Raw genomic sequence first — 12,310 nt, forward strand, 5'->3', positions numbered from 1 at the left:
TAGATGGTAGTGGTCATGGGTCTGGAAGTTGCTGCCTTAGGAACTTTGGTGCGTTATTGCAGTGCATCTTGTAGATAGTACACACTGCTTCAACTGTTCATCGATGATGGAGGGATTACTTGCGACTTGTCAGCCCAAGCCTGGATATTGTCCAGGTCGTGCTGCATTTGGGTATGAACTATCTGAGAAGTCACGAATGGTGCAGAACATTGTGCAGTCATCTACAAACTTCTCCACTTCTGACCTTATGACGGAAGGAAGGTCATTGTTGAAGTAGCTGAAGATAGTTGGTCCTAGGGCACTTCCCTGAGGAACTCCTGCAGTGATGTCCTGAGGATGAGATGATTGATCTCTAACCACCACAGCCATCTTCACTTGTGTTAAGTATGATTCCAACCAGCAGAGGATTTCCCCCTAATTCCCGTTGACTCCATTTTAGCTAGGGCACCTTGATGCCATACTGGGTTAAATGTTGCCTTGATGTGGAGAGTTATCACTCTCACCTCACCTCTGGATTTAGCCCTTTGGCCCATGCTTGGACCAAGGAGGTGATGAGGTCAGGAGTTGAGTGACCTTGACGGAACCCAAACTGGGCATCCGTAAATAGGTTATTGCTGAGTGGGTGCTGCATGATAGCACTGTTGATGACCCCTTCTGTTACTTTGCTGATGATTGAGAGAAGGCTTAATAGGGTGGTAATTGGCTGGGTTGGACTTGTCCTGTTTCTTGTGTACAGGACGTACCTGGGCAATTTTCCATATTGTCAGGGAGATGCCAGTGTTGTAGCTGTACTGGAGCAGCTTGACTAGTGGTGTGGCAAGTAAAGTCTTTAGGACTATTGCCAGGATTTTGACTGGACCCACAACCTTTGCAGTATCCGGTGCTTTCAGCTGTTTCTTGATATCACATGGAGTGAATCGGATTGGCTGAATACTGACATCTGGGATGCTGGGGACTTCTGGAGGAGGTCAAGCTGGATAATCTACTTGGCACTTCTGACTGCAGGTTGTTGCAAATGCCTCAGCATTATCTTTTGCACAGGTGTGCTGGGCTCCTCTATCATTGAGGATGGGGATATTTGTGGAGCCTCCTCCACCAGTGATTTTGACTGTCCATCACCATTCACGGCTGGATGTGGCAGGACTCCAGAGCTTAGATCTGATCCGCTGATTGCTGGATCACTTAGCTCTGTGTAATACTTGCTGCTTATGGTGTTTGGCATGTAAGTAATCCTGTATTGTGGCTTCATCAAGGTGACATCTCATATTGAGGTATGCCTGGTGGTGTTCTCAGCACGCCCTGCTGCACTCTTCATAGAACCAGGGTTGATCCCCTGGCCTGGTGGTAATGTTAGAGCGAGAGATATGCTAGGCCATGAGATTACAGATTGTAGTAGAGTACAATTCTGCTGTTGCTGTTGGCCCACAGAGCCTCATAGATGCCCAGTCTTGGGCGGCTAGATCAGTGTTGACCAGCACAGACATGATGGGCTGAATGACCTCTTGCTGTGGTTCCGATTCTAATTTCTGATATAAGAAACCAGCAAAAAATGTGATATATGTACACATTCATATTTGAAAATAATTTTCTGCATCATTGTCACTTTTGTGCCAGACAGACATTGTTCTTTTAACACTTTTGGATATTATGCTTATCATTACCCCAATACACTTTTCATTTACATATTTTAGATGTTTCACAGTGGATTCTGGTTAATTGGGCCTTTGGTTAATAGGAGCAGTCAGTTATTTGGGACAACTCATAGAGAACAAAAACAAATCAAGAAAGTAGCTGGGATTCCCTTCATTTGTTTGAGAACCATGCTGCTTAATTGGGACAAGAGATTGTTGTATCTAAATAGTGTCTGTCACTTCTTATGGCTGTTAGACACTGCACTGTACTTAGTGCATTTTTAAACTGAATTTTTAAATAATGTCAGTTGTGTGTGTGTTCAAAAAGCAGTGATTTCTGTCATTGGGATAGTTGGCGAGAAATAAGCAGGAAGATAAATCAGAAGATAAATAAGTTAGATATGGCCCTTGTAGCTAAAGGGATCAGGGGCTATGGAGAGAAAGCAGGTACAGGGTTCTGAGTTGGATGATCAGCCATGATCATACTGAATGGCGGTGCAGGCTCGAATGGCTGAATGGCCTACTCCTGCACCTATTTTCTATGTTTCTTTGTTTAACTGTTTCAAGCATTCAGGCTTGGAGATGCCAGAAACAATCGGGAGTGAAAATGAAATGATTTCACTACTTCAAGTTAGGAACAATGAAGAATTTGAAGGTATTGACAATCATCTTAAATATTACAATGAAAATTAAGACTTGGGAGATGCAGTCATTGAATGCATTGTATGCAGGCAGTCCATTATTTGCACTAGTTGACTCTGTTGATTTTGTTCATTTACAGTTAATCAAAAGAGCAGAACAGCGTACTGTCAATACGCAAGTTGGTAAATCCCAGGGTTGGAGGTTTGGGCGGCAGGAAGTATGAGGGCCAGTGACCTCCTAGGTCAGCAAGCTGCAGGGTGACGCCCATGCAAATCTAGAGGTCAAAGTCATGTCACGTGATTGACAAGTGCTAGGGTTGATACCCAGAGATCGGCGAAATCCCGAGAACAAGTCTAGGGATTGGCAGTCAGAGGTTGAAGCCGACTTTGGTCTTTAACTTTCAGGTGAGTCTAGAGGTCAAAGCCTGAAGGTCGAAGACCCTGGGCCAGCATGCCTAACGATAGAAATTTCAAATTAAAATTGATTATCGGAGTACATACATGTCACCGCATACAATCCTGAGATTCTTTTTCCTTTGGGCATACTTAGCAAATTTATAGAACAGTAACTGTAAACAGGATCAATGAACAACAATTATGCAAATGCAAATATAAATAAATAGCAATAGATAATGAGAGCATGAAATAGCAAGACAAAGGGGTAGTAACTGTTCTTGAACCTGGTGGTGTGAAGCCTGAGGCACTTGTACCTTCTACCTGATGGTACCAGCTTGAAAAGAACATGGCCTGGGTGGTGGGGATCTTTGATGATGGATGCTGCTTTTCTACAAGAATGCTTAATATAGATGTGCTCAATGGTTGGGAGGGTTTTACCTGTGATATACTGGGCTGAATCCACTACCTTTCATAGGATTTTCAGATGAAAGGCATTGGTGTTCCCATACCAGGCTGCAATACAGTTAGTCAGCGCACTTCCACCACACATTTATAGAAGTTTGCCAAGATTTGTGATGAAATGCTGAATTTCTGCAGACTCCTGAGGAAGTAGAGGTGTTGTCATGCTTTCTTTGCAATTATATGATGGGTCCAGGACAGGTCCTCTAAAATAGTAACACTCTTTAAAGTTACTGACCCTCTCCACCCCTGGGCTGGCATGTTCAGAGTTCAAAGCCTGATGTCTGCAAGTCCTGGCCAGTCCTCCCATTCTAAGAGTCTGGGGCCAAGGATTGGCGGTCATAAGCCCAGAGGCGTCTGTTCTGGGTTTAGAGTCCTGTCCGTGTATATGAGTGGGCGGATGGGTAGGAGGGTGGCAAAGGGGCTGGTTTGCTGTTGTTTTCTTGAAGTGTTGTTATGCTGAACATGGTGGGCATGTAATGTTGGCACTGGATTGTGTGGCAACACTTGTGGGCTGCCCCCAGCTCACCCTTGATTGTGTTGGTCATTAGCACAAATGGCACATTTCACTGTATACCGATGTACTTGTGATAAATAAATTAATCTGAATAATAATGTAGTATATGCTTATGAACAATGGTGATGAAATAAAGGGGGGGAAGTAAGTTTGAACTGAAATAACATGGGGTAGATGAATTAGCTACAAGTAAACACAGAAATTAAAGAAATTTGTGAACTGTTTTTGCACACTCACCTCCACAGATCTAACTGATAGAAAGCATGTTCAAGAAATACAGTAGTCAAAATAATAGCAAGTACGTTATTAAATTAAGCTAAATAATTGTAAAACTATGAGGATCATGGACACAAAGTGGAGAAGTAGAGTAATACCTTAAATGGCAAGTATATTTCAAGAGAGGATGGCTTTTTCTTAGTCAAGCTCAAAATGTTTCTATGAATCATTGGATGATAATAAATCGTAATATCTTAGCATAGAATGACCAGATAGGACCATTCAATTTAATATAAGGCAAATATATGAAAGAGACATTGGAATAAAGCAATAACATCCCTTGAATTTGTTCAATTAAGATAATTATTTTCCAGTCACTGTATGTCTTCATAAGCTCAGTGCTGAATAAAGCTATCTCTCTCTGTTAACTGCATTGAATGACTAAGTATCCATGGCCTTTGCAGCAAGCTAAGTGATAAAGTGATTAAAATCTTGGCCCTAGATGGATACATATTTTATCCTGTCATTGACCCTTCTACACTCTTCAACTTGGGAAAAGAAAGAGCCTTTTAATATTCATCCTTCCAAGCTCTCAAGAATTTTATGCATTTCAATACAATTACCTCTCTTACTCAACTCTAGGGACTGGAAGGCCATCCTATTTTTTGTTGTAAGAAAGCTTTCCAATCCCAGAGATATTGCATCCTGTCTTAAGCCCAGCATGTCCTTATGTAGGCAAATGGACCAAAAGCTCTATACACTATGTAATTGCAATAATTATTCTTTACTCTTCCAGTTCAACTTCCTTACAGAAAAGGTTAGTTTGTAGGTATGACAGGTAAAAAGAAACCCATAAGGTATCTGTCTGCGTTTCTCCAGACCAAGCTCTTCCCTGTAACCTACAAATGGTGGTTGTAGAGTCATCCAGCCCAGAAACTGGGCCCTTCAGCCCACCTGGTCTACACTGACCAAAATTCTCATCTAAGCCAGTCCAACTTGCCCAGGTTTCACTCATATCCCTCTAAACCTTTCCTATCCACATAACTATTCTAATGTTTTTTAATAGTTCTAAATGTCCATGCCTTCATCACTTCTTCTGACAGCTTGTTCCATATATGCACTACCTACTGTGTGAAAAAGATTGCCCCTCAGGTTCCTGACAGAGTCTCTTCCTCCTGTCAAGGCATATGGCATCAACTTACCCAGCACCAGCAGATTCATCTACCTGGGCAGCAGCATTTGGCAGAATGGAAGGGACCAAGGACCACATTCAATGCAGACTCAGCAAAATTAGAAATGTCTTCAGATCAATAAGCAACCTATGGGGATCTGTAAAGTACAGCATCCACACCAAGATGAAACTGTGCCAGAGCTGCAATGTATGGGTCAGAAAGCTGGTGCGTGACCGAGAACAACCTTGCTGAGCTGCCGCCATTCCACACTTTGAGCACAATAGAGAAGATGGCCAAGGACAGGCAGCGATATAGGACCTTCATTGCTGCCCTAAATGTCAGCAACATAACAGGCAGTAACTAACTACTCAGGTTCCTTTTAAATTTTTCCCCTCTCACTGTAAACTAGTAATAAGTACTTTTTGATTCCTCAACCTTAATACATTTCTAATTGCTTTCTTGAAAGCAATTGAAGCTTAAAAGGAGGAGCAATAGAGACCCCAGGAGTTTAAAAATGGTGGGGTTACAGAAACAAGGAGTTTACATGGTCTTTGTCTTGGGGAGTGTTAGTAGTGAAATAAGGCCCTAGTGTTATTAGGACACAATTCAATTTAAAGCAATTGAAGGATAAGTCGTGGCAGGAGAATTCTAAATGTTGGCATGCTCCATTCAGTCTACATGGGAGATCAGCAACATGTTCACTGTCATTGGTCCACATTTGTGCAGCTAGAGTATCAAAGATGTAGCTAATGATCAGCTGCAATCTATATAGAGCCAGAGCTACCGATAGATTGTGAAATATAGCAGATCTGGTTCTTTAGGACACATCGAGACCAGTATATTTTGACCCAATTAACCAGCTGGCCCAATTAGCTGAAGTTTTATGGAAATAATTTTAAAAAGGCAAACTACTGTTTAACTGAGCAACAAATTTTGTATTTGAATGAAATACAGAACGAATTAGATTGCTACCTCTGTTACTAAGATACTATAAAACTGTGTATTAATTCCTAATAGTTAGCAATGGAGAGATTTTCCAATAATTTAAAAAGGAAAGACGAAAAGGAAAAGGAGTTAGGAGAGTGTTGCTACGTAAAGAGGAGGTTAATGCATAGATGAAGAAGCATATTAGCTCAGATAATGTGGCATCTGTATGGGCAGAGCTAAGAATTACCACTGAGCAGAAAAAACTTGCCCTGCAAACTGTAGGAGTGATGCTGGAGGTGATCTTAAGCATGTAATTAGAGGTGTAGAAAATAAGGATACAGCTGTAATTTGTGGGTGGTTCTTATCTACACATCAACTGAATTAGTGACAATATCCTAAAGGAGGAATTTCTGGAGTGTATATGGAATTGTTATTGTAGAGCAAGAAAGAACTAAAATTAGTAAATCTCTGTAAACTCACAAGCTACTCTCCATTTCTAATGTATTAAATTGCCAGTAAACAAAGCATAAATACTTTGTTTAATGCTTTCAAATCCATGTTGAAACTGATGGCATACAGCTCTACTTCATTTCTGGTGAGCATGACATTGAGACCCCAAAACTTGGGATTATGTAATCGACTATCGATCTATTCACTGGGCTGGAATAAATCAAAGGTTCATTTTGTAATAGTAATTGCCATCCTATCTACTCGGTACATAACTAGTATGATTAAATTAAACACAATTATAACAATGAAATTTCCAAGTAAGTCTAAATTTGGATACCAAAATTTAGATCTCCATTTGATTTCTGATCATTCACATAACGTTCACTTGACTAGACGAGTGCAGCGTGTACGTCCACAAATGATCAACCCCATCCAAGACAAAACATCTGCTAAATTGGCACTTCATCAAGCAGTCTAAACATTCATTTCTACATCTACTGGAATAGTTTAGTTGCAGCAAATGAACTGCCCCTATTCTCAAATGACCTGTAACATCATGGAGAGCTAAAGGCAGCAGGCTCATGGGAACACTGCCATTTGTAGGCCCCTCTCCAAGTTTAACACCTCTTTACAAGCTCCAGAACTTGGGCCTCTTGTACTTTCCTCTGCAACTGGACCTTTGACGTCCTCATTGGGAGACCACAGTCAATGCTGATCAGAAATAATATCAACATTGGCATACCTCAACGATGTGTATTTAGCTCACTGCTCTACTCTCTCTACAACCTCGACTGTGGCTAGGCACAGCTCATGCACCATCTATAAATTTGCTGATGACAACTACTGTTGGCAAAATTTTAGATGGTGACAAGGAGAGGCATACAGGAGTGATATAATCAACTGGTTGAGTGGTTTTGCAGCAACAACCTTTTACTCAGTGTTAGCAAGACCAAGGAATTGATTGTGGACTTTAGGAAGGGGATGTCGAGGGAACGCGCACTAGTCCTCATCAAGGGATCAGTAGTAGAAAGGGTGAGCAGTTTCAGATTCCTGAGTGCCAACATCTCTGAGGATCTATCCTGGGCCCAACATATTGATGCAATTACAAAGAAGGCACAACAAAAGCTGTTTTTCACTAGGAGTTTGAGGAGGATTGGTATGACCCCCAAAGACTCTGATTTCTATAGGTGTATAGTGGAGAGCTTACGAACTGGTTTCATCACTGTTATGGTGTAGAGGGGTGACTACAAAAGATCAGAAAAAGCTGCAGAAAGTTACAACCTCAGCCAGCTCTGTCATGCGCACTGGCCTCCCCAGCATCAAGGACATCTTCAAAAGGTGGCATGCATCATTAAGGAACTTACTGTGAATACCCACAAGAAAATGTATCTCAGGATTGTATATGGTGACATGTATGTACTTTGATAATAAATTTACTTTGAACTTTGAAGACACACACTCAATATTTTAGAAACAGCTTCTTCCCCTCTACCTTCAGATTTCTGAATGGACAATGAACCCATGTACACTACCTCAATATTTTTTTTTCCACTGCTGAGTTAATTAGATTTTTTAAATATACTTCTTTATTCTTATGTATTGCTGCCACAAAACAACTAATTTCACCATGTTCCTTCATTGTCCGTGGGTTAGAACCTTGAAACTCCCTACCAAACTGATGTCAGAGTACGTTCATCGCCCCAGTGATTCATCTAACCCCCTCAAGAACAGCTGGAATGGGTAATAAATGCTGGCCTTGTCAACACCAACATCCTGAAACATATGAAAACATTTCATGAAATGCCATGATGTGTCTTTTAAAATTCCAAGTAAATTTATTATTCAAGTACGCATGTAGTGTACAACTTTGAAATTCATCTTCCTCACAGACAGCCACGCAACAAAGAAAACCATGGAAACAACATCAACCCCTGTGCAATCCCAAAAAAAATTGTCCAAACAGCAATAAAAAAAAGAGAAAAAGGCAGAATATAAAACACAAAATCAAAAGAGTTCAGGAATATTCAATTTTAATTTAACAATTGTCAAGTTGGAAAACGGATTTACTTTTCAAGTTGATATGTTTCATTGATCTAGATCAGTTGGCTGGACCATATGGATTTGGCTGCAAATTGATCACTAATGGTTGCTGAATTAGCTAATCATGATCTGAATCAACAGGAGAGAGTAATTATTCATGCTTTTTGATTGTTATCTGGTGACCTTTGGATATCATTAAGTGAAGGCAGAATTAGATTAATAGCTACTCTGGCAAAAATATTCCCTGTTGTAGTTTTCTAAGATAAGTGACTTTTCCTGAAATTCATTAGTAACCTGAGTGAAATAAATGGTAGCGTGCTCTGTAGGGTTTGGTAAATGGAGTTTCTGGTAGTTTCTAGCATCAACACATAGAAAACAATGCTATCTTTTAAATGTATATAGGTGAGGGTTACTTAAATCTAAGTGAATTAAAGGTATTAAGGCATATGATGACATAGTATTTTCACAGCATTTCTTTAAACTTGCAAGTTGAGGAATTTGTGTTTCACCAGTCTTGGTTATTTCAGTAACGTTTATATTGGATTTATAACTTGCTACATTTCAGTTTGGCTGTATACTCCACAAGAAAAAAAGTGAACAAGAATTTTCTTTGAATTCCTAGGTAAGGGAATTCATACAATTCAGAAGTATGTGATTGGAGAACCGAATAAATGGCTGGATGTTGTTTCCAAATGGAAGTGTCTTTGGAATATCGGTAAAGAGCATGAATGTACTTTGGAAGTTACAGAAACTGGGAGTGAACAGTCAACACAACAGAATGACAGCCAAAGAAGAAAAAAACCAAAATTAGAACTGGCTATACCTCATACCACTGCTGTTGATGTAAGTCTAACAGGACACCATGATCATTGTTCAGTAAATCAAAGAAGCACACCAAATAATGTGGTACAGCCACCATCTTCACCAGCAAAGCTGCATAATCCCAAGAGTGAAAGTGCTGTATCCTGCATGCCTTTCAGAGTATCATGTCGCTGTAGTGGGAAGATTGCTAAAAAATTTATGTCACAGGTAAATTCTATTTTTTTTAATGCTAGTTCTGTATTTAAGACACTCTGAAATTGGTATTTTTTAAGCAAAGATTCAAAGAGAAATGCTGTGCATATTGCTGGTTTTCAAACTGAGGTAGGTTTGTAACTTGGGTAGCAATGTAATTTTTAAATCCTTTACTATGTCAAATATCTGCTTGTATCTGAATAAGTTCATGTGATGACATTAGGATTTTTCTGCTCGTACTGGTGTTAATTTCTTAAATAACAAAACAATTCCAAACTGAATAATGGTGTAACGTAAGCAGGTGTGGTATTTTATATTCATTTATTTTTGCTTTCTTTACCTTTTCTCTCGAAGTTGTTGACTTTTTACTGATCTACGGATAGGAGTGGCACTCAACACCTCACCCAGTTATGCACTGTTTGTCTTAAAAGTGAACAACAGTAAGCCAGTTATCTGATTGTTGGGGGAGTTGCCTCTATTCACTTTCAGTGCTTGATGTTGATCGCAAAAGCATATCATTAAAAGCACAATTAGAGCTATTAATGGAAGAGCTGTTATTCATGAGCATAATTAAACATTAAAAATAAATCATAGCCCCATAGAAATCATTCTAATAGATGGATAGCTTGATGATCAGCATGGTATTCAGTGATTCCCAATGGCCATTTCAGATAGCTTGCTAATATAAGATACCATTTCAGGTATGAATGATTTGATTGGGTGAGTAAATCATCCACTGTACCATTTGAAGTTAGTAGATTCACTCATACATCATTCTTCCATTATATCATTTGACCTTGCTGATAATGGTACTTTAGACACAGTGGCATTGGAGTATAAGTAAACCCACTGTGTGGAGCTTGTTGGTAGACTAATGAGTTCAAGAAATTAGTTATTGACAGAATATCAATCTTCTTTGAAATTCTGTAAAATAATACAGTGTAACCTGAAAGCAAGATATCTACTTGTCACCATAGTATAGAATTGTTTTTGGTCTCTAATCAGAGAACATAAACAAAAGCAGTTTACTGGAAATACTGGAAAAAAATCCATCATTCCATCACCACTAATTTTAAATTCAGTTTACATCATTTTCTGGTAGTTTTCCAAAAAAAACCTCAATGTATAGATTGCGAATGAGTGATTTAATTACATTGAAGACACTATAAAAATTATAGTTTTATATTTTGAAACGATTCATGAACATTGTCCACAGATTATAATACTATAATCTCCTCATTGAATTATCAAATGTCATGTGATATGTAAAATAAATCTCTGCAAATTTCAATCAAACTATATTTTTCATTGAATAAATAATATTTTGGATGCTCTGTATTTGTTTGGTTTTATTCATACATAGGATAGGGATGTCACTGGTAAGTTCAGTTTTTATTACCCAACCTTGCTTTTCCTTGACGTGGTACTAGAGAACTGCCATCTTGAACTGCTGCAGAAGTAAGGAGGAAATGTTAGGTCTCTAGAAGAACATTAAGGTCATAGGTCCTCAGGGCCTGGTGGGATCTATCCCAAGTTATTGAGAGAGGAAATTGCTGGGATCTTAACAAAGATCATTGTATCCTTACCACCTGTTGTCAATTGGATAGGAAGTCAAGGATGATCTGCACAAGGTAGGGTGCAGGTCTAGATCTCTGAGCTTCCTGTCAAGTCTGAAGGAACTTACGGTTTTGAATGTTGAAATATAGTCCAGGAACAGAATTCTAATGTATGCGTCCCCCTTCTCCAGCTGTGACTATGGTGTCAGAGGTAGACTGGTCCTATCAGTAGGCAAATTGCAGTGGGTCCAGTGTGGGTGGTAACATGTTGCAGATGTAGTCTTCAACTAGACTCTCAAAGCATTTGCTTATAATTGAGGTGAGTGTGACAGGGCCCCAAGTGTTCAGGCATGCTACCTTGGTTTTCTTAGGTACAGGGACAATGATGGACCATTTGAAACAGGGGCACTAACACTGGGAGGGCGAAAAGAATAAAGATGTCCGTAAACACACCAGCCAGCTGTTCAGCACACACTTTGAGTTCACGCCCTGGGATGCCATCTGGTACCATTGCTCTGTGGCTGTTGACACATTGGAATGTTCTACGTACCTCAGCCTCGGAAATGACCACGGTGCAGGTCTCATCGACGGCTCTCCTCGGGGGTTCAGTGCTATCAGTCTTGAATTGAGTGTTTAAAAAAAAAACATTTAGCTCATCTGGGAGCAAGGTGGCAATGTTGGCTGTACTGCTGTGTTTCCTGTTGGAAGTCCGTGATGGTGTGCAGTCCTTGCTATACGCTGCATGTCATTGTCGCAGAGTTCTGACTGAAATTTGTCCGTGTTGCTGTTTGGCCACCTTGCTCTACATAAGTAATAGTGGCATCCCTTGAGCTCCTGTTGGTCTCCAGAGGCAAAGGCTTTATCCTTTGCACAGAAAGCAACACGCACTGAACTATTTATCCAAGGCTTCTGGTTTGGATAGACCCGGACTGATTTTTGGGAAACATTGTCTTCAGTGCACTTGCGAATGAAGTTGTGACCACCTCTGTGTATTCGGAGATGCTCTCAGCTCGAAATACCTCCCAGTTGCTGCTATCAAAGCAATCTTGTAACATTGAGTCTGATCGGTTGGACCAGCAGTGGATAATTTTCATTTTGGCCACCTCCTGCTTCAATTTCTGCTTGTAGGTGGATAGGAGCAAGATGGAGAAATGGTCAGACTTTCCACCCAGAGGGCAGAGAAGTGCTTTGTGGGCATTGCAGAAGGGAGAGTAGCAGTGGTTGAGTATGCTTCCTTCCCGTGTGCTCACCTTGATATGTTAGCAGAACTTCAGGTAAACTGTGGTTAAAG

General features: G+C 40.1%; 1 protein-coding gene across 1 annotated transcript in view; it reads left to right on the forward strand.

Annotated features, from left to right (window-relative positions):
- Positions 1 to 12,310, forward strand: part of thumpd2 (THUMP domain containing 2) — a 38,937-nt gene that overhangs the window by 9,675 nt on the left and 16,952 nt on the right. The window contains exon 3 of the mRNA XM_059982915.1: positions 9,072 to 9,478. Coding sequence (XP_059838898.1) covers positions 9,072 to 9,478 — 407 coding nt within the window. The remainder of the gene's footprint in view (positions 1 to 9,071; positions 9,479 to 12,310) is intronic.

The sequence above is a fragment of the Hypanus sabinus genome, chromosome 10, assembly GCF_030144855.1.
Source record: "Hypanus sabinus isolate sHypSab1 chromosome 10, sHypSab1.hap1, whole genome shotgun sequence".
Classification (NCBI taxonomy): Eukaryota; Metazoa; Chordata; class Chondrichthyes; order Myliobatiformes; family Dasyatidae; genus Hypanus; species Hypanus sabinus.